Source organism: Sceloporus undulatus, chromosome 1 (assembly GCF_019175285.1).
Source record: "Sceloporus undulatus isolate JIND9_A2432 ecotype Alabama chromosome 1, SceUnd_v1.1, whole genome shotgun sequence".
Lineage (NCBI taxonomy): Eukaryota > Metazoa > Chordata > Lepidosauria > Squamata > Phrynosomatidae > Sceloporus > Sceloporus undulatus.
The window spans coordinates 3077663-3104079 of record NC_056522.1 but is presented as its reverse complement, the minus strand read 5'-3'; the positions used below and the strand labels follow the sequence as shown (position 1 = coordinate 3104079).

Sequence of the window (26417 nt, the reverse complement as noted above, 5' to 3'; positions counted from 1 at the left end):
TTCTTAACCACCTCTCCTCATGGCTCAAGGCAGGTTACAACATTGTTAAAACACAGTCATTACATAAAATGCACATATTAAACAATTTTTATATTACCATAGGTAGGACAATAATTAAATATAAAACTCATGTTTTGCACATTATACAAGCAGCTGAACATGTGCATTTGGACTAGCATCCTAATGGTGACATATGTGAGCATAACTCCATCTAATGCGTACATTATCATCATCATCATCATCATCATCATCATCATCACTATTATTATTATTATTATTATTAATATTATTATTATTTGTTTTTGTGGAGCTGGTCTTCTCCACAATCTTCCAAGCCTCCTCCCCAGGACTCACTGTTGTTCTGCAATAGACTGACAGTCATTCTGTGGTGTGTGGAAATCTGAGACTGTCTTGCCTCTGGAGATCCTCACTGGAGCTACGCAGAAGATGTCCTAAGTCTGCATCTGGCAACAAAGACACTTCCCACTGAACGGCTGTGGAATTGCTATTGCAGAAAACCATGAATCCTGGGGATGGTGGCAAAAGAGCTGTAGCAAAGTGCCACATGTGGAATTCTAGCTCTCTATGCAAGCATATAGGTTCTTGGCTTTGGCTGCACATTCAGCTGCAAAACATCACAGTCTGTGAGAGGATGGACGTGTTCCAAATTGCTGATACTTCACCGATAAAAACTGGGACACAGGTGACCAAGTAATATTAAAGTATTGTCAAGATGGCAAAAGTAATGAATGAGGGAGAGCACACAAGTTAGGAGAGGGCGCAGCAGGTTGCTTTTGCCTGAACCAACTGGGAAGAGCAAGACTGCATCCTTTCCTCTCTTTCCTGCAGAGTGAATTGAACTCAGGAGATTATCACATGGAGGATAAGGATGGGAGTAAAGCAGATTACTCCTGTCCTTATCCCATCCTATTTGTGCGATCGGGGGAAAGATTAGTGCACACAGTGCGCTTATCCCGTCCTTCTCTGGTCAGTGAACTGTAATGGCCCCATTATTTGATATTAATGGGAGTTTCTTGTTTTGTTTTGTGGGTTTAGTACCAGGAAGCAGAGCTCTTGAAGCACCTAGCAGGAAAGCGGGAGCACGAACGGGAGGTCATCCAGAAGGCGATCGAGGAGAACAACAACTTCATCAAGATGGCCAAAGAGAGGCTGATACAGAAAATGGAGTCCAACAAAGAGAACCGAGAAGCCCATCTAGCTGCCATGTTGGAACGCCTGCAGGAAAAGGTGAGCAGTTAGTTTTTAGCAGTCGAAAAAGAGGAGAGGCAGGTTGAACTAGATCAGAGAAATCTATGCCAGGCTGCAAGTGTTGGGCAAAGAACATCTTGCATTTAGTATTCCTTTGAAGCCTGCAATTGCATTTTAAAGACAAACTAAGACCAAGGGGATGTCTGCATGGGCAAAAAAAACCCATCTTCACCCCAAAGTCTGTTCCCATGACACTTGTACTTCCGGTGAAATATTGCAGGTTGTTCTCATTAACCCGACTTTGCTCCTGAGTTGGAAAAGTTGGAGAAAATCCCAGTGTTTCCCCCAAACCCCAGGATGAGGGTGGGGTTTTGTGGTGTGCAAACATCTGGATCAGGCTGAATTAAACCAGTGCCAATCTGCATTAATTCTGCAGTATAGATGCAGCCACAGTAAATGTTCTCTCCCTAGACCATTTTAATAGTCAGTAGCCACGTTGGGAAAAGAAAGTCCATTCAGGTGCCAACCGGGGTCTGAAGAAACTGACCTGTCCACCTCTCCTCCCAGCAGCAAGCAAGACTGTGACAATCAGAAGCAGTTTAGTTCAGCTTTATTTGCTTATAACCATAGGTCATCACAATATATAACAAAGGTGCCATACAAATATCAAACACTTAAAATACAAAAATATATTAGGTGTAATATAAAACTTCAAATAGCATTTCTGTTTCTACTAAATTTATAGAATCATGCTGGAGGACCTAAAACTGCCCAGAGATGTATTCTTGAGGAGGGTAAAAGAAATCAATAAAATTAATTTCTAGAATTGGCCCACACATAATAGCCAATATGTTAAAAAGTTAGAAGGCCTGGACGCGAAACAGGGGGAAATGCTGTTTTTGTGATAGATAACTGAGCAGGTCAAAGAGACATCTTCATGGCTTCTTCATTGCAACTCTGGCACTTGAATGTCTGCATTAAGCCAAAATAAGGAATGTTTAAAATGCCAGGCTGGAACAGTGAGTTAAAAGAGTCTTGATAAAGGGGATTGATGCCGTTCAAAATATATACTTTTCTGTAGCCAATGAGTGAACGAAATATATCTATGTTTAATACTATTTACCAGTCAATGTGCAGCTTAAGAGTTCTTTGTTTGAATCCCTATCAAAGGGAATTCCACCTGTTGATCTGGGCATTGGGCTTTGGAAATTATTCCTCTGAAGTGTGCCGGCTAATAAAACTTGCTGGTTTTCTTGCAAACTTCTGGGGTCTCTCTGACTGTTTCCTGGGATATCTGCAATATTTCCTCTAGGAATCTCTTGGTCCTCCAGGGAAGATATTAACCAAACCTGCAAACAATCAGATCTGCAAAAGTCAAAGCTGCAAATGCAGAGGGCCAACTGTCCATGGATCCTTATGTACTTATGCATCACTAAAAGTAGGCAATGTAGAATATGGTCCAGTAACAACAGCAAGAATCTGTGGCACCAAACATCACCTCTTTCTTCCTTCTTTCCCAGGACAAACACGCCGAGGAAGTCCGGAAGAACAAGGAGCTAAAAGAAGAGGCCTCCAGGTAAAGAGGCCCCGCAGCTCATAACCGTTCGGACTAAAAGCTCCAAGGGAAGATGGCGTGTGGCAGGCGGCGGTCATGGCGGCAACTGTCTCGAGCGCAAAAAGTGTTAAACTGACGAATTGGGATTGTCCTCTGCTTTTGGTGTTTGTGAATGTGAAGACAAAAAAAAAGAGAATGGGTTGGTGAAACCATCTTGGGTGTTTCAGGGAGGGAGGGAAGGGGTTGGGCGTGGGCACGGACCCCCTCAAGACAGCGGGATGTTGTTTTCTAAGCCCAAGTTCGGTCGGGTTTTCTTTATCCACAAAATGGCGGGCGGTTCACAATGGAACCCGATGCACTTAGTAGAAATGGAGGTTTACAAGGGGGATGGTGCCTCGAGGGGTTGGGGGTGGAAGTTCCCGAAAAGGAAAAAGGGTGTTAGCGAATTGAGCGAGGGTCTGGGAGTGAGCAGGGGAAAGTCAAGTCACCTCTGGGGTGAATGTTGTCTTGTGTCTTTTGCCATTTTTAATGTTGGTCATCGGCGTGAAAAGAACGTTTCACGTTGCTTCCCATTAACTTCATTTTCTCTCCTAACTCCAAGCTATCGCAAAGCTGACGTAGTTTTACCGAAGGCGACTGTGGTGGCGACTCGAAACCCGCATGCCTTGGTTTTTAAAAATAGTAATAGTAGTAAAATAATTGTCCAATCTGCACCACAGAAATAATGCCATGACTCCATGCTCTGGAATTTGAGGATTTGTAGTTTGGTGAAAGCCAGTGTGGCGGAGTGGTTTGGGTGCTTGGCTACGACTCTGGAGATCAGAGTTCGATTCCCAGCTTGGCTGTGAAACCACTGGGTAACCTTAGGAAAATCACACTCTCTTAGCCCCAGAGGAAGGCAAAGGCAAACCTCCTTTGAACTACTTTGCCAAGAAAACCCTATGATAGAGTTGCCATAAGTCAGAAATAACTTGAAGGCAGACAACAACAAAGTATTTAGCCTCCTTTGTCAGGGAGCTCTGATGGCATGTAGAATCCTAGAATCCTAGAGTTGGAAGAGACTCCAAGGGCCACCCAATCCAACCCCATTCTGCCACGCAGGAACTCTCAATCAAAGTATCCCAGAAAGATGGCCATCCATCCTCTGTTTACAAACCTCCAAAGAAGGAGACCCCACCACTGTCCAAGGGAACACTTTCCACTGTCAAACAGCTCTTACTGTCAGGATGTTCTTCCTAATGTTGAGCTGGAATCTCATTTCCTGGAGCTTGCATCCATTGCTCCTGGTCCTGTTCTCTGGAGCAGCAGAAAACAAGCTTGCTCCATCCACAGTAAGACACCCCTTCAAATATTTAAACAAGGCTATATTTCACTCTTAACTGTCTCTTCTCCAGGCTAAACATACCTAGCTCCCTAAGTTTCTTCTCATAGGATATGGTTTCCAGACATCAAACTACAGATCCCAGGATTGCAGAGGATGGAGCCATGACAGTTAAAGCAGTTTCAAACTGCATTAATTCTGCAGTGCAGATTAGACCAGTGTTTGCTAGAGGTCCACTGTTGGAAGAGCATTCTCCAATCCTGCCTGCATTCTTCCTCCCCCATTGAAACCAGAGTTCATGTGGGCAGCTTGTTCCCACATTTCTCTACTTATCTAAGAGATTTTTCATGATATTACAGTCAGAGTGGCTTCTCTGGATGTGTACCATTTATTTTATAATGTGCCAGTCTTATTGTGAAGTCAGAGGCTTTCATGGCCGACATCCATAGTTTTTTATGGGTTTTTTGGGCTATGGGGCCTTGTTCTAGAAGAATTTATTCCTGATGTTTCGCCAGCAGCTGTGGCTGGCTTCTTCAGAGAATTTCATTTGAATTAGGGACTATGGTTAGGGACTTCAGATTTCTCTGAAGATGCCAGCCACAGATGCTGGCGAAACATCAGGAATAAACTCTTCTAGGACATGGCTGCAAAGCCCCCCAAAAACCACAAAAAACTATGCCAGTCTTATTCTTCCAAAGCTTAACATTTATGGGCTGATTGAAGCTGCAGTGGCTACCAGGTGTATAGTTCTGGAAGTGGTGCCAACATTTTTGGAAGGAGCATAATTTGGGAAGGGTTCACTGCAAAAATAAAAAATACAGTAAACTCTCTGAGCAAACGTCTCTCTTCAGATCATGAGGACAAGCTACTTGACTGCAGCAACATTTCATGGTTTTCCTTTGCCTCGTGTCTTGGTCCATGTGAAGTGACCCAGTAAGGAAAAAGCGGGGGTCTCTCTGTGTAGTGTCTCCCCTATAATCCTAGGATCTTTGGGTTGGAAAGGTCCCCAAGGGCACCTAATCCAACCCCATTCTTCCATCAGTTCCAGGTTTTAGCCCCCCAAAAAGTGGCTGTTCCATTCATGGAAGGAGAACCCACTCAGAGTTTTAACTCTGAAATTTAGAGGAGTGACTACCTATTAAACAGGATTGCAAATCAGTTTGAACTGGTTCAAATTACTCTGGTTCCCACTTGCATCAATTTGCTGAAGCAATTCGGGGGGGGGGGGCACACGCTAGACCCATTTAATCTGCATCTTTTTTGCGCTGATGTTTTCCGCATCGTGGAAGATTCCAAAATAGGACATGTGTATTTTTTGAGTATGCAAGCTTTTGGATGAGACAGAGTTCTCCTCAGCCAGAACAATGGTCACTTCAACATGCACCAGGAGATGACAAAGAAGGTTGTGGCACCATCTTTTTAAACCAAGAAATGGCCTGTACTGAGGGCACTCCTGTACCTTAGGTCCAAGGTTGGAAAAGTTCCTTTTGGGGATGACAGCTCCCAGAATCTTCTTCTTTTATCAAGATATCCTTTGTCAGTATCCCACTTTTATTTTGGTTAAGTTGAAATCCTGCTAGTCTCTATACTTTCTGTTGGATTGTCCAAAAAGATTACTCAATCGTCTGCAAAGATCTGTAATTTTAACAGATGATTTGTAGTTTTCACCCCTTGTATTGAATTGTTGTTTATTATTTTCCTTGTCAGTGTTTCCATGACTGTAATAAAATGAGCAAACTGAGCAAACGCCTCTTTAAGATCATGAGGACCAGCTACTTGAGTACAGAAACATTTTGTGGTTTCCCTTTGCCTCCTGTCTTTTTAAACCAAGCAATGGCCTCTATCAAGGGCAGTCCTGTGCCTTGGGTCTGAACTTGGAAAAGTTCTTTTGGGGACAACAGCTGCCATCTGTTGTCCCCAAAAGGAACTTTTCCAAGCTCGGACCTAAGGCCGCAAACATGTTTGTCCCACATTAATGGGCCAGACACTCTGGAGGCTGCAGAGAAGCTAAAAATATGCCGCAATCGATCTTGACAGGACAACATGAAAACCATAAATGTTCTATGCTGTCCGGTATTGATTATATCTCTCCCCTGGGAATCTTTGGCTGCTTGGCATCCGGATGAAGCATTTAGACGGTCGATAAAATGAGGAGAGGGAGGATTGGAAACTGGCATCTCTGGGGGTTGTGTGGAAGCGGATTATTCATCCCAACACGTCTCCTCCTTCTGGACACGAAAATGCTGAACCAAAGCAGTGATCGAGGAGGAGGAAGAAAGAGCCTTTGTAGCTGTTCTGGTTGTAGCTAGGGCCTCTTCTTTTGTACACAGTGGTTGTCAATAAAACTGCCAACATTCCTTTTCTTTCTCACTCATCTACTCAAGGCTGTCATTTTGTGGGGGGGGGGGGGGGTGTCTGTTGGTGTGTGTACTCTGGGAGTGTGCTCAAGCTAATATGGCAGCCAGGCTGGTCACTGGCGTTTCCAGGGCCAGCCATATAACACCTGTGCTGAAAGATCTCCATTGGCTGCCCATCCGCTTCCGGGCTCAATATAAGGTGTTGGTGGTTACCTATAAAGCCCTAAATGACTTGGGCCCAGGATTCCTGAAGGACCGCCTCTCCCCATATATTCCGTCCCGCACCCTCAGAACATCTGGGCAGCAATTACTGAAGTTGCCTGGGGCCAGGCTTTCCTCCACCATGAAGAGGACATTCTCCATCGCCGCCCCGGCCCTTTGGAACACGCTGCCCACTGAACTCCGCTCATCAACCTCCCTGGCCCAATTCAGAAAGGATTTAAAAACCTTTCTGTTCCAACAAGCATTCCCCGAATAAAATCCTGTGGGCCTCCCTCCTCTTCCGTGGCCAAGAGGTTGGGCTAATGGGGCTTTTAGCTTGTTCTTTTATTGTATGTATTTATTTTATGTTTATTGTATTGTATCTGTTCTGTTTTAATATATGTTGTAAGCCGCCCTGATCTTGGGAAGGAGCGGGATATAAATAAAAATTTTATTTTATTTATTTATTTAATGGCGTCTGGAGCATCCTCTAGAAGGATAGACATACACAGTTGGAAGGAACCCCCAAGGGCCACCTAGCCCAACCCCAGCTGAGAGATAGCCATCCAACTTCTCTCTAAAGTCCTCCAGTGAAGGAGGTGCCTAGTCAGTCAGGACTTTGGAGACTAGGGTTTCAATCCCCACTTGGCTGTGGAAATCCATGGTGCCCACTTGGCTAAGTCATGTTCTCTCAACCTAAGAGGAAGGCAATGGCAAAGCTTGTCTGAAGAAATCTGGTCGTGAACCCTCATAGGGGAGGCAGCATGGTGTAGTGGTTTGAGCATTAGGGGCTTGCCTACACTGGTGGAAAACACTTCACTCACCCCATAACTAGTGCTAGAGTTCCTGCATGGCAGGGGGTTGTATTGGATGGCCTTCATGGTCTCTTCCAACTCTATGATTCTATATATGGCTACTCCCAGGGAAGGTTCCTAATTTTTGCCCTTATCACAACTTTGTTCTGAATTAAGCAAACTCAGGGGAAATCATGATGGTTCTCGGAAACTCTAGAGTGACCTCGGGTTCTTTTGGCATGTGGGCAGCTGGATTGGGTCCGATTCAGACTAATCCAGTTGTCCACATGCCAAGAGCCTTGCCATCCCCATGAGCATCCCAGGCAAAGGGGATGGCCTGTTTTTTGGAGCACCATTGCCACTTCCTTATGGGCAAGAGCTCCATGTAAAGCTTGCATGGCACATCATCGCTTTTGCTGAGGACAGAAATGGCCACCCAGACGCCTTGTTGATCACATATCTCAGTAGTTGTTTTTGTCCTTAGCAGAAGTGGCAGCTCACAAGGCAGGTTTATAGTTTTTTGTGGGTTTTTCAGGTTATGTGGCCATGTTCTAGAAGAGTTTCTCCCTGATGTTTCGCCAGCATCTGTGGCGGGCATCTTCAGAGATGCCAGGCAGGTTTACAAGGGACAGGGGTGGGGGTGTAACCCAAAAAGCTTGGGATCTTACCCTATGTTTAACAGTTCCACACCACACAGAACTTGAGAGGCAATTCCAAATAAGAGTTTTGTAGTTTATTAGTAGAACAATCAAGATGCACATGCGCTCGCTCTCTCACACACGCATAAGAACTAACAAAACAAAGATGAGAGAAGGTAGATAGTTATAGGCCAAACTAATGGAAATACTGTACCAATCCTGAAGCATATCTCTAATGAAGGGGCATCCAGAATGGAGGTGACTCAATAGCTGTCACAACAAGAGGGGTGGCTGGCTTATTCAGGAATCTAATAGAAGTTGGACAGAGGTTTTGTCCTCCTCCAAACTGGACTGAATTGCCAGTGTTCAGACAGTAACAGTTATACCCAAAAACATATCCCAGAGCAATATGTTTGGGAAGCTAGGATTATTTCATTGCTAAATGGTTTTCCCAGGGGAGAAGAATGGTCGGAAGATGGAAGAAATGTTTGGACCATTGGTGTGAATATCCCAGACAAAGGAAGACTCCTTTCACTGAGGAAATACCTTTTGCCCATATACACACAACCATTTCTCATGTCAAAATCCCATAATCGCCCTCCATTGAAAAGGGATTATGTTGATGTCAGTCCTAGGTGATTTCATTGTGGTGGGTGCCCCTGCCTCCTCCCTTGCTAAAGCCAACTGGATTTCCAAATGTGGTTTGGCCAGACTTTTGCAGTGGGAGTGCCCCTTAGGCTACCCACCTCAGCGTCCTTTTTAACATTGCATTGATATCAAATATTAGAGGGGAGATCGGGACATAATGCTCCAGATTGGCCCCAGATTAAGCAGCTGGTGTAGACACTTCCTAGGACTCTTGCTTGCTAGCAGCTAAAAAAGCCAATGCAATTCTAGGCTGCATCGATAGTATAGTGTCTAGATCAAGGGAGGTAATAGTGCCACTCTATTCTGCTTTGGTCAGGCCCCACCTGGAATACTGTGCCCAGTTCTGGGCACCACAATTCAAGAAGGATGTTGAGAAGCTGGAGCGTGTCCAAAGGAGGGCGACCTAATGAAAAGGGAGCAGAGGACACAATACGGGAAATCCAGCACAGAATAAGTAAAGAGGAAGTATAGGAATGCCTGGTTAATCTTTCAGAAGACATTGCACTGATCCGGATAGCGTCCCGTCCGGGAAGCACAAATGACAACGATCAGATTTGTAGTTAAACATCAATATGTACCATGCTTCACTGCGTAATGTGTGACTATGCATGGTAACACTACATATGTAATTCACTTTTACAACTTTCCTTAATAGTGCTCAGGTTTGGCCTGCAGGCATTATGGGATTTATTCCTCTGTAATTCACTTCTCCTGAATAGCAATCTTACACTACCAATGAACAACCAAATGTGCACCCAAATGCACAGCTCATTCCCTTTCACCTCTCATACACCGTTCTCAATGCTTCTGCACTGTCTTCATTAATTTTCTTGTTGAAGGAAGCAATGAGTAACTTTAGCAATTTTCTTCTGCCTGATCTGAGAAAGTCTTTGGAAAATGTGCAGTTTTTGAAAACTATTCAAAATTTGTGTGGCAGTCTCTGCAAAATTTGTATATGGCATTTTTTTATTTTATTTTTTGCAAAGGAAATAGTACGTCATGTGCAGTTCTCTGCAGAAAATTCGGTGCAAAACAGCCATATGTGCATTTTGTCTGGATAAAGTACCAAAGTGTGAATATTTTCACCAATTCAGGATTCTTCCCATTAGGTTTCTTAAGTTGCAGGTTTTCAAACATTTTTTAAAAAATCTTGAAATATTCTGTCCTTGCTTCATGCATCCTCCTGTTTACGACTACATTTCCATAACCATCACACAAAATTTCAGTATCTTCAGTAGAAGAATTTGTACATTCAAACAGCACCGACAGAAGAATTCAAGCCAAAGTAGCTTAAAGGTGTTAATTAAACTATCTTTCCTTCTGTTTGCCTATCTATTTATTTATGTGTTCACACTACCACTAGATGGCAATGAAACCCAATACTGTACATGATATTTGTTTGCAAGACTTCTGTGTAGAAATTAAGAGCGCATCCTCTCTGCTTAAAGATCCAGTGGGAAGGGGCCTTAGCTAAGGCTACATCCGCACTGCAGAAATAATGCAGTCTGGCACCACTTTAACTGCCATGGGCCAATGGTATGGAATGCTGGGATCTGTAGTTTTGTGAGATATCTTTGTCAGAGTGCTCTCTGGTGCAATAGCAAACTGCAGGTCCCGGGCTCCCAGCTATATCTGTGTCAAACTGCATTATTTCTACATGTGTAAATGTACCCCTAGTTTCTGGAGCAGCAGACAACCTACCTGACAACCTTTAGGATCTTAGAAGATAACTGCCAAGTCTTCTCTCCACTTTCTCTTCTCCAAGTTCCTTTTTAGTTTCCAGACTTTTTACTATCTTGGTCACCCTCTTCATAATTTGGCTTTGATTGACATTGGTGCAATTTCCCCCACCGTCACCACCACCCTCTTTCTCTTTCTCCTTCTCCTTTTTCTCCTCCACTTCCCCATCCTCTTCTTCTTCTCTTCTGTTCGCTTCTCTCCCTCTTCCTTCTCTCCCACCTTCTCTTCTCCACTTCTTCCTTCCCTACTCCTCATCTTCCACCTTCTCTTCCTCCTTCTCCACTCCTCCACCTCTTTCTCTTCCTGTCTTCCTTCTCTTCCTCCTCTTCTTACCCTCCTCATCCTCTTTCTCCTTCTCCTCTTTGTCCTCTTCTTCACTTCCCCATCCTCTTCTCTTGTCTTCCTCCTCCTTCTCCTCTTTCCCACCTCTCCCTCCTCCTCTTCTTTGTACTTCCCTCCTTCTCATCTTCCACCTTCTCTTCCTCTTCCTCTCCACCTCGTCCTTTTCCTCCTCCTCCTCCTCCTCCTCCTCCTCCTCTTTATCATCATTTCCCCCATCTTTTGCCAAGAAGTGGGAGTCAAGGTGACTATCCAAAAACTAGAAGAAATAACAGATAAAAACTGAAAACCTCCTCTGAGGATTCCTTCTCTGTGTAAATCTGTTGAAATTTATGGGGTCACCGTCCGTAACTCGAAAGGTACCTTAAAGGAACACACACAGAGAGGTAAAACAAAAAACATACAAAAGTTTGTAGCAAAATCTGATTAAACTATTGACAGAATGATGAACAATTTCAAACGTAGTCCATTGAAAAGACAAGAAATAAAAAACAAGAAGTTGCACAGTTACAAAGAAGGAAGGATTCCAGTGGCAGCTTTTGTGTGAGTCTGATAAGGAAGAGGTCTCTGGTTAACCAGTCTTTAAATCCTCCCTCTTAGAGAAGGACAGGCTCTTGGTAAATCAGGTTCTGCAAACCAGGTTTCCATCTGCTAAGTCACTCTGGGAAAGACTTCTGGAGGAGACTCACAAGGGCCAAACCTCCCAAGAAGGAAGGTCCAGCATCTTCCAAAGTGGTCCATTCCTCTGCTGAATAGCAGTTACCATCAGGAGGCTCTTCCTAACATCTAATCAGAATCTCCTTCCTTGCAGGAAGAATCCATCAGTTGGAATTGTATCCTCTGGAGAAGCAGAAAACAAGTGCACTCCATCTTCCACCTGATAGTCCTTCAACTATTTAAATGTTGTTATGTGCCTTCAAAATAATTCTGTCCTACAGCAAACCTTACCGACAGTTTTGTTTGCAAGATTTATCCAGAGGAAGTTTGCCACTGTCGTTTCTAAGGGAGTGGGATTTAGGGATGGCGAATCTTGATTTTCTTATTCCCAACAGTTACTGAAAAGAATGGAACAGCTTTTCATCCAATAGCTTTTTCTGGAAACTGCACAGCTTTTGGCAGATAAACAGAAAACCGCACATCTTTCCTCATGGAAATGAAAAACTATGCATTGTTCAGCAAAGGCTGAAGCATCAGTCAGACTTAGTTTCTTTTCCTGCTAGATAACATTTGGCTGGCACAACATTCAAACTGGCAAAAGTAGTGTATGAAAAGGCTGCAGGCACCTGAAAACCATGAAGCCCTATGAGGAGAGACTTAGGGAACTGGGTATATTTAGCCTGAGGAAGAGAAGATTAAGATATGATAGCCCTGTTTAAATACTTGAAGAGATGTCATATTGAGGAGGGAGCAAGGTTGTTTTCTGCTGCTCCAGAGAACAAGACATGCAACAATGGATGCAAGCTCCAGGAAAAGAGATTCCAGCTCAACATTAGGAGGAACGTCCGGACAGTAAGAACTGTTTGATAAGGTAACTCACTCCCTCGGAGATTGTGGTGGAGTCTCCTTCTTTGGAGGATATCTTTAAACAGAGGCTGGATGGACACCTGTCGGGGATGCTTTGATTGAGAGTTCCTGCATGTCAAGGGCTTGGACTGCATGGCCCTTGGGGTCTCTTCCAACTCTATGATTCTATGATTCTATGAACCCTTCTCTCCCAGAGTCCTCCTTCAGCACTCAAACCATTAGACCACACTGTCTGTACGAAATCACCTCTCAGTCTTCTCCTCTCCTGGATAAATATACCTAGCTCCTTCAGCAAGATTAGGTTGATTTTTGGTCTGAACCAGCAGATCACTTCTTATTTTCTCAGCTACACTACACAGTTCAGTTGCATACAGATTCAGTCCCTTAACCCAAACTTTCCTCTGTTACTGCCACAGCTAATAAAGATGCAGATGCTCCCATTGTCAGATTTTATGCAAGGGGGGCTGTGTCATCCTCCTGTCATGCAATGCCTCTTGCTTGCAAGAAGATGGTGCTGTAGGATTCTCCAGGACCGGTTTCATTGGGAGTATCAGTTTCAAACAAGCCAGACAAGGGACTTCTTTGCTCTAGCCTTCCAGCAAAGTCCAACCTTCATAGAATAATAAAATTGGAAGAGACCACAAGGGCATCCAGTCCAACCTTCTCCACAAGGGGGCAGCACAGTGCTCTGCTATTTGTTGCTACAGTGGGCTCTTGGTATCTGCTGGCCTTTGGTCCCAGGAGGCCTCCCATGAATACCAAAATCCATGGACTCTCAGGTTCCATTATATACAATGGGGTGGGGTTTCCTTGGCAAGATTTGTTCAGAGGCGGTTTGCCATTGCCTTCCTCTGAGGCTGAAAGAGTGTGACTTGCCCCAAGTCACCCAGTGGGTTTCACGACTGAGTTGAGAAACCAAACCCTGATCGATAGAGTCGTAATTCAGCACTCAAACCACTAGGCCATGCTGGCTCCTGTAGTAAAATGCTGTCCCTTATATAAAATGGCAAGATCAAGGTTTGCTTTGGATTCTTAGTGTGTGTGTGTGTGTGTGTGTGTGTGTGTGTGTTTTCAAGCTATGGATGGTTCAATCCGTGGATGCAGAACCTCTGGATTTGGAGAGCTGACTGTATTTGATGTTAAGTTGACTTTGATTTGGAACTTGGCATAAGAGATTTCCAAGAGTCCTGGTCCTCATCTGCCCTGCTCAGGTCTTACAAACTCAGAGTAGCCAAAGCTTCCTTGACTGAGTTTATCCACCTGTATTGCAGTCCTCCCTTTTTTCTTACTGCATTTTACTTTGCCGAGCTTTATCAACTTTTCTCTTGAGTCATGTCATCTCATGATATACTCAAAATACAACAGTTGAGTCATCTTGGGCTCCAAGGGAGAATTCAGGCTTTGTTTGCTCTTAGACTCATTTATTTGTCTGTTTACTGAGTCCATGTTATCCATAGAGTTTTGCTCTAGCAACACATTTTTCAGATCAGTTGCGTCTCCTCCTGTTTAGCTTTCTGCATTGTCCAACTTTCACAGCCATACGTAGAAGTCAGAAATACTAGATGACCCTGACTTTGGTATTCAACAATACATCTTTACGTAAGAAGATTCTCATCTTATCTAGTTCCTTCCTGGCTGCTTTTTCAAGTCAAACCCTTCTGATTTCTCTGCATCGTTCTCCATTTTGATTAAAGGCTGAGCCAATATATATATATTTATATATATATTTATTTATATATATATATATGATGTGGAAGCCTTCACCACTCACTTTAAAGTTGTTTAAGTCATCTGCGGTTATTACTCTTCTTAATATTCAGCTCAAGCCTCTTCTGATGCACAGATAAATATATTTTAGATCCATTTCTGTGCCTCGCTTTTGCAGCTTGAGTCGTCTCAACACTGGTAGAGCTGGAAGGAGAGAGAAGCCATGACAGTCCCTGTGGCCATCTTCTCAAGCCATGGCCATAAGTATCTTAATCTTTAATGAAAGCACCTATCGCCTCTCTGTTGGTCAAATCAGCCTCTGTGGCAGCATGCATCGCTTGTGAGATGTTTTAAGGCCACATTCCCTCGGTTCCTGTCGGCATCATTCACCCAGATGGCTGCCATTTGGACAGACAGTGATGCTGGCCTCCCACGCTGGAGCTCCAGTGAGAAAGATGCTCCAGACTCCTTCACGGAGAGAGATGGGGCCGGAACGTGCGGGGACGGATCATCATGGTGACCTTCTTGAGAGAGTAATAATCGGTGTCTTTCCAGGTGTACCAGACTATGCCATCGGGACCCAGGATCTTACGGTTTTTCAAAGAGTATCTGCCCCCCTGTAGATGCAAACAAGGGAGGGGAGAAAGAGAAAGGGCAGAAATTAGGAGGCAAATCTGCTCCTCCCCAGTAAAACCAGCAGGTGATGCAGCTGAGCAATGGGGGACTGACAGAGAAGGTATATTGCACTGATGGCATTAATACAGTCGGCCCTCCTTATCCACGGATTTTTTTTTAAAATCCATGGATTCAAGCCTCCATGGCCCTCCTTATCCACGGCTTGACAATATTCAAAAAAGGTATATATTCCAAATAGCAAAGCTTGATCTTCCATTTTATATAAGAGACACCATTTTGCTATGCCATTGTATTAAATTTAGCATCCACAGATTTTGTTACCTCTGGGGGTCCTGGAACCAAACCCCAGTGGATACCAAGGGCCTACTGTCTATCCCTATATACCCTATAAAGCCAGCACAGTTTAGTGATTTGAGCATTGGACTATGACCTCTGGAGACTAGGGTTCGAGTTCATGCCCAGCCATGGAAACCCACTGGGTGACTTTGGGCAAGTCACAGTCTCTCAACCTCAGAGGATGGCAATGGCAATGGCCAACCCTCTCTGAAGAAACTCACCAAGAAAACCCTGTGAGAGGGTCGCCATATGTTGGAAGTGACTTGAATGCACACAACAACAACAAATATACCCAATACACTGTAACTGTTCTGATTTGACAAGGACACCCCTCAGCTAAGCTGCTGTTATCCCACTTTTTCAGCTGCGATAAAAATGTCCTGGACATGCCGTAACAAATGAATGGATGGATTGAAAATGTCCCAGTTTCTCTCTTCTCTTCCCACTTTCCCTCTCGTCCTCCATTTATTTCTATTGCTGCAAACTGAGTTCCAAGTGAAAAAGTAGTTTGCATATCATGAATGTCATGGGGGGGGGGGATGTACTTGCTATTGCTATTGAAATCTTGCCCTTCCCAGTCATCTCAGACAAAATCAAACTGCTGCAGCAACTCCTTTCTTATGTGCTCTCCCTCATTAATAACTGTCAATGGGGCTTATGAATGCAATCTGGGTTTGTGTATAAACGATAAAGGTGCTGTCTCAGGGGCTGAATCCATTGAGCCCTCAACTAGGTTCAGCCCCTTGGAGAGTTCCTTTGAACAGCAGAGGCTGCTGATGATTCCCAGTCAATCCACTCTGATTTTTAGTCTGAACTTTAAGGAAGCTACATGAATGGCACAAAACAGCAACAGGGCCATCTGTGTAGACCAAGGGGTGAAGGAGACCTGCCTTACCTTGTAATAGACTCCATTGAGGTTGGAGAAGAAGCACTGGTGGTACCACCAGCCTCCGTGGGAGATGGCGGCACAGATATTCCCCGAGTCGGGCGTGCTGAAACTTCTCTTGTTGTGGTACCAGGCAAAGGAGTCCTCCACTGTCCCACTGAAGCCTTCCACATGGAGCCGATAATAATTCACCTCATCGTCGATGCTGCAGAGCATAAGGAAGCAGTGAGAAAAGGCAGAATCATAGAAGCAAAGAGCTGGAAGAGACCCAGTCCAACCCCATCCTGCCATGCAGAAATGCCCACTCAAAGCAACCCCCGACCAATGGCCATCCTGGCCCTCTGGTTCAAAACCGCACAATGAGATCCATATATACAAGACTGGCTTGCAACAGATGCTTCCAGCCAATGCAGCTATGGACCTTATCACAATAGTGAAATCCCACTGACAAATGGGATTTGAAATAGATTGAAATTTTTAAAAGCCCACAAAAGGGGAGAAAAACATCAGCTTTTTACTTTCGGGAAGTTTTGAAAGTAAAAAGCTGCCATTTGTGTCTCCTTTACATTCACTTTATTTTGGTGTCATTTCTGGTCTGGTGAAACGTCGTGGGATAAACTTCCTGCATTTGCAGGCTTTTTAAAATTTAAATCTGCTTTAAACCCCGTTTCTTGCTAGAGTGATAAGGTCACATGAAATAGTGCTTTAGCAGCCAAAAGCCAAGGCAAGGCTGATAATAAATCCAGAATTTTAGCTAGTCCCCATCTGAAGACCAGCTCTTTGAACCATTCTGGTCATAGTAATTATGTCAAAATATCCCCCCCCCGGGAAAAAATTATGATTCCATCTAGAATGTAAGGGTTTTAGAAAAGTGTGTGTGTGTGTGTGTGTGTGTGTGTGTGTGTGTGTAAATGTCACAGGCTGCATCTGCCCTTCAGAAACAATGCAGTTTGACACCACTTTACCTGCCATGGTTCAATGCTATGGAATCCTGGGATTTGCAGTTTGTTGTGGCACTAGAGCTCTCTCATAGAGAAGGTTAAATATCTCATAGAACTACAAATCCCAGAATTCCATAGCATTGAATCATGGTAATTAAAGTGGTGTCAAACTGCATTGTTTTTCCAGTGGAGATCAAGCGACAGCGGCGCTTTCTGTGCTCACTTTCTTATCTCGACTGACAACTAGGGATGTAATTCACCATTATTTCTCATCTCTAAGGAATTTTAGCAATATTTTTTCCACTTTGGGAAAGACTTCAAAAACCCCATCGCTTTCAAAGCTTATTTGCAATTCAAGACTTATTTGGCACAAAACTGAAATACAGTATGGTTGTTTTGCAAATAAAAATTCCTACACAGAAATATTATTTTCTGCGTTATTTCATGTGTACAAAATGCCATTTTCAATGCAAATCAACCCTGCTTAAACGTTTCATGGAATGCCCCCTTTGTGTCACTTCCTCTGCAGAAAACAGCTTTTTCTGCACACAAAATAAAATTTCTGCATAGAAATAGTTTCTATGCAGAAAACAGAATTTTCAGTACAAAACAGCCATCTGCAGGTTTTGCAAAGCATAAATCCCCAATTGTGAAGACTCTTGTCGGTGCAGGATTCTTCACATTAGCAACTCTTGATACGCCAAAGAAAACAGATTTTAAAATAATGTTAAAATATGTTTGAATATTCTTTCTGTTCCTGCCGGAGAGCCATGCTGGGTCTTCAGGTGGAAGCGCTATATCCTCCATGTTCCCTTCCTTATCTATGATGCTGGGTTCTCTCTGAAAAGTCTACCTACCTGAAAAGCTGATAAAAGGCATGTTTGTGCTTATTGTTCCAGTCTTCCAGGTCAATGCGGAGGGAGTAGTCCCCTTGGTTGGTGATCTTGTGAATGTTCTCGTTGCCCATCCAGAACTCGCCATTTAAATCCCCAAATCCATCTTTGTACTCATTCCACGTCCGGTTAAAATTGACCGTACCGTCCAGACGCCGCTGGATGACCGTCCAACCACCACCTACCAGGAATGGAGAGAGGAATAAAAAGAACAAAATGCATGAACGAATCCCTACAATTCCTAACTCGTCCCTCCCTTAAGCATTCCTGGAAATACATGCCTTTAAACAAATCATCTAGTCAAAAATAAAGTAAACCTCCATAAGGAATCTAAATCTCTGCTGAGTTCCTTCTTCCATGCAAGAGAGAAATATTTTAACAGCCTCCTTCATGTGAAAATGTCTGCATGTTTTTCAGAATTCAATGCTCTTTCAGGAATACTAGGTCAGGTTCCCAGAGGAAAACAATTATAGTTCCTCACCCCCGAAGTATGTATATACCCAGCAAAACAACACTATAAAATCTAAAGTGTCCCTTCCTTTCCCCAAGTAATGTACATTTCCTCTCAAAACTAGACAAAGGAACTCTATGCACCTAAAGCAGGAAGCTAATCTCTGTCTGCCTTTTCCCTGTTGTGTTTTTAGCCACACTTCTTCATCCATCCATCTCAGGGATTTCCCAGTCCAACTGCTGTTTTTGTTATACTAAAATCAAAGCCATTAAACAATCCAGAATCCTTTGTTACTTGGCCAGATCGTCCATTGCCTGTGGCTAGTTTTAAGGTATAAATATGGTTTCAAAACCTAGCCTCTCTGCTCACAGCGAGTATAGATGCCTGCTCTCTGTGTATCTTCTGTGTCGCCCTCAGACCTCCCTGTCTGGGCCACTCCAGCTTTCCATAGTCTTCTTTTTGGGCAGGTAATTATAATCCTGGAAACCATGATGACCCAGGAGGGGAGGCTTAGGGAGCTAGGTGTGTTTAGCCTGGAGAAGAGAAGGTTAAGAGGTGACATGGCAGCCTTGTTTAATATTTGAAGGGGTGTCACATGGAGGAAGGAGCAAGCTTGTTTTCTGCTGCTCCAGAGAATAGGGCACAGAGCAATGGATACAAGCTACAAGAAAAGAGATTCCACCTCAACATTACGAGGAACTTCCTGACAGTAAGAACTGTTTGATAGTGGAAGATACTCCCTCAGAGAGTGGTGGAGTCTCCCTCTTTGGAGGTTTGTAAGCAGAGGCTGGATGGCCATCTGTTAGCAATGCTTTGATTGTGAGTTCCTGCATGGCAGAATGGGGTTGGACTGGATGGCTCTTAGGGTCTCTTCCAATTCTATGATTGCATGAATCCCACGAATCCCACTACAACCCCTTAAAACTCTGCTATCCCCTTTCCTTTTTTCCATTTTGGTTAGCTCTGTATACTGTGCTTATTTGAAATGCTATCTTGTGTGTGAGTGACTGCACTCTGCATTTTAAAAAATAAAACCTTAATTCATCCAAAACCTAGAGACGTCCCAGTTAGTAATGGCATATACCAGTGTATATGGTCCAAAGGTAACCCAACCCTCTTACAAAGTTAATTTCCCCAACCTTTGAAGTAACACTGACAGCTGGTGGGGACCCCCCAGTCTCCCTTCCATCTGTTCTTTGGGTGTCAGAACTCCAAAGCCAATTACTAATCAATATTCACATCCACTTTAGTTACTGCTCATATTGCTGTGTAATTGCTTTAGCTGTAGTTCTGCCTGCTTCTAATGGGGGAAGGGGGTGCTAGCTAGCTGGTGCTTGGGAATGATTGCAGTCGTGGTTTGGAATGTACTGTTTAATTAACTGGAGACATCTGTGAAGCTTGTCCAAGGTCAGGTTGGCTTCTCAGGCCTAGCTGGCCTGGGAAGCAAGAGGGAGGAATAGGGGGGAGATTGGCTACAGGAAAAAAGGGTGGGTGCTGTGTGCTTTTAACTTAGGGTTTGAGGCTTGGCTGTTAGATTTCGCTGAAAAGTTTGTCTAGTCACATCTGCTTGTATTTCAATAAAACTTCACTGCTTTTAAGCAAGTTGCTGTTGTGGATTTCTGGTGGAGGTTGCTGGATCTTACATTGGGTAACACTATGGGCCCTGGTGGCGCAGTGGTTCAATGCCTGTACTGCAGCCATTCACTTAAAACCACAAGGTTGCGAGTTCAAGACCAGCAAAAGGGCCCAAGCTCAACTCAGTCTTGCATCCTTCCAAGGTCGTTAAAATGAGTACCCAGACTGTTGGGGGCAAATTAGCTTACTTGCTGTTCACCACTATGATCTTTGGAATAGCGGTATATAAATAAAATAAATTATTATTATTATTAGATCATTTAATGCCACAGTTGCTAAAGAACCAAAGCACATAAAAGAAAAATCCTCCCCAAAGTGGCTACGCAGAAACCATTTGCTCTAAAAGATCTGCCATCTCAGAAAGCACCCATGAGGACTAGAAGCATCATTTCCTCTTACTGTACCTTCAACATCCATTTCGCACAGCACTTCGATGGGCAGCCCTTCTGCAGATGGCATGATGCTGTAGATGCCAGACCGCCGGATCCCATTGTAGTAGATGGAGGCACAGTCAATGGGGCAGTTCTTCCCATGTTTCACATCTGAGAAAGAAACCCAGTCAAAGATGCTTTTCCCCCAAAGAACCCTGGAAGTGGCAAGAGAAGGTTATGGGGTAGTGGTGTCCAACTGCATTATTTCTGAAGTGCAGATGCAGCCTTAGCCTCCTCAGGATACTAAAGGGCCATATTAAAGGACGCCCCACATAAGGAAGACTAGAGTTGCAGGAGTGGGGAATGGGAAGGGGAGATGGGGTGGAGGTCAACCAGCTGGGACTGAACCCCCATCACCCCATGCCAATATCATTGCCCAGCAGAACAGCTATAAAACAGTCACTGGACCACTTTGCATTGATAGATAGCCCTGTTTCTGTGGCCTGAAAGATGCTAAGCAACTTCACCGCTCACGTTTAAATCCTGAGGTGTAACAAGCGCAGAGCGTCCAGAACCGGCCGGCTTAAAGGATTGCTGTGTCTTTCTTTTGGCCTACGTCAGGGGCTCAGGTCGGATTTGGGCTAGTGGGTGAAAGTCTTTTCCAAACTAATCCCTCTTGGAGGATCAATGTGAAAGGTTCTCTTGATCTGATTGTTGTTAGAAGATAAAAGGCCCTCATCTGGAGAAACAAGGCAAAGAGCATTAAGGCTTCTCTGGTCTGCTGGAAGGGGAATCGAGGACTAAGGATGAATGTGGGGGATGGAAGCCCAGAGGAGCATGGAGGAAAGGCGGACTGGCCGGCGACTCCCATGTCAGTCGGGCAGAGAATTCACTCCTGATTATATCAAAGGAGCTCTCCAAGGTGGTGAACCGTATTCTAGTTCCAGCACCTTGGATAGTGCCAAATCCCAAAATCAAATGCATTCCCAGCCCTACTGACATGGGATTTGCTGGCCGCCACTGAATGAAATTGCTGAAAGAAAACCACATTTTGGGGGTTCGGAAGAATAAAGCTATGTACCCATGCTTCCATTTCTCTTACTCTCAAACTAGGATTGAGGGCATTTCAAAATTTGGTGTCTGTGGACTTTATCACAACAGCCTTCTGTCCTGCCACAATCATGCTACTTTAAGAATAGAAGCATAACAGTTTGGTATAATTTCTTATCACACTTTCCTCCATAATAGTGTTTTGGCAATCCGTGGTTGTGCAATCTGTTTTCTGTCCTGCCAAGCATGACCTTCTGGGAGGAAGGGCAGAACTAGCAACTGCAGCTGTCAGCCATCTCCTGAAGTTGGTGTGAATGTGCATGCATTCAGCAAGGTGTTGGCATCTGGGATCACTCCTCCTCCCACCTTCCAAAGCACAGGGCTGTGGTACATTCACACAGCAACCCTGCACAAGTGCTTGAGACCACCAATTGCCTCCTGAAGCTGGCTGCTGTGAGAATGTACACACAGCAGCTAGATCTCGGTAAGTGTTGATGTCCAGGATTGCTCCTCTTCCTCCCTCCTGAAGCATGGATCTGTTGCGCACACATTCAAACATCAGCCCCATGCTTCAAGGAGCAAGCAGGAAGAAAAGTGATCCCAGCTGTCAATCCCTTCCTCAAGCCATTTGCCATGTGAATGTGCACACAGCAGCCAGCTTCGGGAAGTGGTTGATAGCCATGATCTCTCCTTCTCCCTCCTCCTGAAGTGTGGGGCTGCTGTGTGGACATTCACACAGCAGCCCCACGCAAATGATTGAGGGTGCCAACTACTTCCCAAAGCTGGCTGTGGTGTCAATGTGCACACAGCAGCCCCATGCTTTGGAAGACGAGTGATCACAGCTGCCATTGCTGCTACAAGAGCCAGAAGGATGTAGTGGTTTGAGTATTGGACTATGGACCTTATCACACTAGCAAAATCCTGTTCAGAAATGGGATTTAAGCTAGATTTAAATTTTAGAAAACCTGCTAATGCGGGAAGTTTATCACACGCCGTCACTGTTAACATGAAATAACGCGAATATAAGCCCAAGGTAAAACAGAGAAAAACGGCAGCTTTTTACTTTTGGAACTTCCCGAAAATAAAAAGCTGTCGTTTCTCTCCATTTTAACTTCAGTTTATTTTGGTGTTATTTCACGTTAACAGTGTCGGTGTGTGATAAACTCCCCACATTTGTGGTTTTTTTAAAAAAAAATAATAATTAAATCTAGTTTAAATCCCGTTTCTAAATGGGATGTTGCTAGTGTGATAAGGTTTGACTATAGAGACCAGGGTTTGATTCCTCACTGACCCATGAAACCCATTCAGTGACCCTGGGCAAGTCACACTCTCTCAGCCTCAGGGGAAGGCAAGAGCAAACCTCCTCTGAACAAATCTTGCCACAAAACTGCAGGATAGGTTAACCTTAGGGTCACCATAAGTCCTAAACAAAGGCATCTGAGAGCCAGCACGGTGTCGTGGTTTGAGTGCTGGAGGCCGAGATACAAATCCCTGTGTGGCCGTGGAAGCCCACTGAACTTGGGCAAGACCCACTCTCTCAGACTTAGAGGGAGGCAAATACGCAGGGACAGGACACAACTGTTTGGACAGGCAGAGTATGTCCCTGTTAGAATCATAGAATCGTAGAGGTGGAAGAGACCACAAGGGCCATCCAGTCCCACAACCCCCATCTGAACAAATCTTGCCAGGAAAACTCTGGGACGCGTTTGCCTTAGAGCAGGGATAGGCAACCTTTTTGAGCCGGGGGCCAGGTTGCTGTCCCTCAGACAACTGGGGGGCCGAAGCCAAAAAATAAAAAATTAAATAATTAAAAAAAATTAAATATATAAATTAACCAGGAGAAATGCAGGACAAAATTTTCAAAGGGAAGACACTTTTTTAAAAAAAATGGAGGACACGCGAAAAAATTTGCTGATTTTTTAAAAAATATTAATATAAATGCATGTTTCTGAAGCTTCTATAGACAATTGTCCCCCAAAGGCCCCAGTGGCAATTGGCAGCAGGACTGGGCTGGGGCCGGTCCCAAGGCCTTGCCGGGCCGCATCTGGCCCACGGGCCGCAGGTTGCCTACCCCTGCCTTAGAGTCACCATAGTTTGGAAACCACTTGAAGGAACACAACAACAAGAACAAGAGAAAGGGAGACAGGGAGGGAGAGAAGGGAGGGAGGGAGGGAGGGAGGGAGGGAGGGAGGGAGGGAAGATGGAAGGAAGGAAGGAAGGAAGGAAGGAAGGAGAAGGAGAAGGAGAAGGAGGAACAAGAGGAAGAAGAGTCAGTGGGGTAAGAAGAAAGGAAGAGGAAGAGGCCAGCAAGAGAGAGGAGAAGATGAAGAAGAAAGAGGAAGAGGAAGAAAAGGAGAGAAGTAAGTAAGCAGAAAGTATCTAATGTTATTTTAATTTGTTGTCTGCTACATTTTATTGTTTGAACATTAATGTGTATTAATATGTATTATGTTTAATTATTTTTGTAGAATTATGCCATAGGCAGGTTTATTTTATCTGTTTTAACTGAGCGTATGTACAGCGGTGTGTTAATTTACAGCGCTATATACATAAAGCATAATAATAATAGAAATAATAATGTATTGTGCGAGACAACAAGGAGGAGGAGGGAAAATGTCAGAACTCCAAAGCCAATTGCTAATCAATATTCTCATCCACTATAGTTACTGTTCATATTATTGCAATGGCTTTAGACTGTAGTTCTGCCAGCTTGCTTTGCTAAGGGGGGTTGGGATGTTTTGGCGGGATAGCTGAATAGGTTTGGAATGCACTGTTTAATTAGTAGGAGACATCTGCAGAGCTTCTTCAAGGTCAACCTGCTTTCTCTAGCCTGGGAAGCAAACAGGAGGGAGAGAGGTGGGGAGTAGAAGGCGGGAGAGTAAAAAAGGTGGGGGCCAGCCAAGAGTGCTTTTAACTTGAGGCTTGAGATTTGTGTTTCAGAGTTCACTAAAAAGTCTGTCTGATCACTTTCATTCATATCTCAATAAACTTCACTGCTTTTAAGCAAGTTGCTGTTGGAGATTATTGGTGAAGGTTGTTGGATCTCACAGAAAAGAACAGAAAAGAAGGACGATCAGGGACAAATTGGAAGAGGAGAACAAGAAGAAGAGGCAGATACAAGAGAGGAGGAGAGGAAGAATGACCCTATCTCATCCCGCTGGGCCATCCTCACCTGGGTAGTGCATCTCCTGCTGGAGCCGCATCTCCACAGGGACCAGGCATCCGGGGTTGTGGCGCACCCACTCCATCAAGACGGAGATGTTGTGCACCTGGGCCTGCATGTCATACAACAGCGTGGCCTGCATGTGCTGCAAGGCAGCCGCCTCGTGGTACCTCTGCTCCAGGTCTTGCACCCGCTGCTCCACCGAGGAGTTCCGACTGGATTTCTCTTCATGCTTGGGGAGGGAAGGGGTGAAAACAAAACAGAAGGAAAATGAGCCACACACAAGCCATGCATCCGCAACTCTCTTATGAATTAATCTCACAGGATCATAGAGTTGGAAGAGACAAGAAGGGCCATCCAGCTCAACCCCATTCTGCCATGCAGGAACTCTCAATCAAAGCATCCCCGTCTGATGGCCATCCAGCCTCTGTTTAAAGACCTCCAAAGAAAGAGATTCCACCAAACTCTGAGGAAGAAGTGTGTTCCACTGTCAAACAGCCCTTACTCTCAGGAAGTTCCTCCTAATGTTGAGCTGGAATCTCTTTTCCTGCAGCTTGCATCCATTGCTCCGGGTCCTGTTCTCTGGAGCAGCAGAAAACAAGTTAGCTCCCTCTTCAATATGACACCCCTTCAAGTATTTAAACAGGGCTATCATCATATCACCTCTTAACCTTCTCTTCTCCAGGCTAAACTTCCCCAGCTCCCTCAGTCGTTCCTCATAGGGCTTCATGGTTTCCAGACCCTTCAACATTTTAGTCGCTCCTGATATAGATCTGGATCTTCACAGATTTGAACAATTTCATCAGAGCTTTAAAAAAAGACTTTGATAATATAAAGATTAGGTATAGATGTAGATATGGAAATAGATCTTTACAGATCTGAGCAATTTCATCAGAGTCTCTAAGCTATTATTATAAAAAGACTTTGATAAATAAAGGTTAATAATAATAATAATAATAATAATAATATAGATACAGATACAGATCTTTCCAGATTTGAGCAATTTCATCAGAGTCTCAAGGCTATGGCCTTTAAAACAACTTTGATAATATAGCTATAGATACAGATCTTTGCAGATTTGGGCAATTTCGCCAGCGCCTCAGGGCTTTTATGGCATGCCATACCATAAAAGGCTATCTAGACGGATCTCTTACTGCAGGCCTTTCTGGACTGACCTTCCCGTTACACTGAGGTAGATTGCCCTTCGTTTGCCCAAACGTCTCTCCCAATATCTTGCCTATTTTAAATTGATTTTAATTTATATTTTTAGCGTTGGTATTTTGGTTTTTAAGGTAAGGGATAATGGGATACATAATTTTTAGTTACGTATGTGTTATGTATTTATTTATGTACTCTATTGTAAACCACGGGATATAAATATTATTATTATTATTATTATTATTATTATTATTATGTTTTGTTTTCATCCTTTTGATCACCATACTTTTTATTGATTTTTTTCCAAAACATAATCCTACATAACTCTTATTACATAATAATTTGCATCTTACTATTTCCAAAGTTTCTTCCCCATCTCAAACGTCTTCATATTTGATATTTGAACATCTTTTTGAATATTGTGTGTGTATGTGTTTTCAGATTCTTTGTACAGAGATTATAACAATAGCACACCACAACTTGTCTAACAGTATATATATATATATATATCTTGGCATAACACTTTGGATCCTATAGTTTATCCTAATGTTCTTTACATTTGACGTGATCGTCACACACAATTTTTGTTTTCATCAATATCTTTCTAAAAATCTACAGATTTGTTTAGTCCCATCTAATAATGTTCTAGCCTATTTGTTATTATTCTTAGTAACTGTTAATTTCATTATTGAGCAATTTCCTTATAAGCTTGTTAACCACTTGACCATCTTTGTTTACAATAGTCATTATTAATTCCCAATCATCGTCTTTTTGGTTAATTGTCTCCTTCTCTGCCAGGTTTGTAAGTTTGTCCATTATTATTATTATTATTATTATTATTATTATTATTATTATTATTATTAT

General features: G+C 43.6%; 2 protein-coding genes across 2 annotated transcripts in view; both read left to right on the top strand.

Annotated features, from left to right (window-relative positions):
* Positions 1 to 3503, top strand: part of STMN4 (stathmin 4) — a 15855-nt gene extending 12352 nt beyond the window's left edge. Inside the window, exons 5-6 of the mRNA XM_042448978.1 lie at positions 1057 to 1248; positions 2730 to 3503. Of these exons, the coding sequence (XP_042304912.1) occupies positions 1057 to 1248; positions 2730 to 2789 (252 nt within the window). The 3' untranslated portion in view covers positions 2790 to 3503. The remainder of the gene's footprint in view (positions 1 to 1056; positions 1249 to 2729) is intronic.
* Positions 1 to 26417, top strand: part of LOC121919807 (protein FAM71C-like) — a 1121343-nt gene that overhangs the window by 643108 nt on the left and 451818 nt on the right. The window lies entirely within an intron of this gene.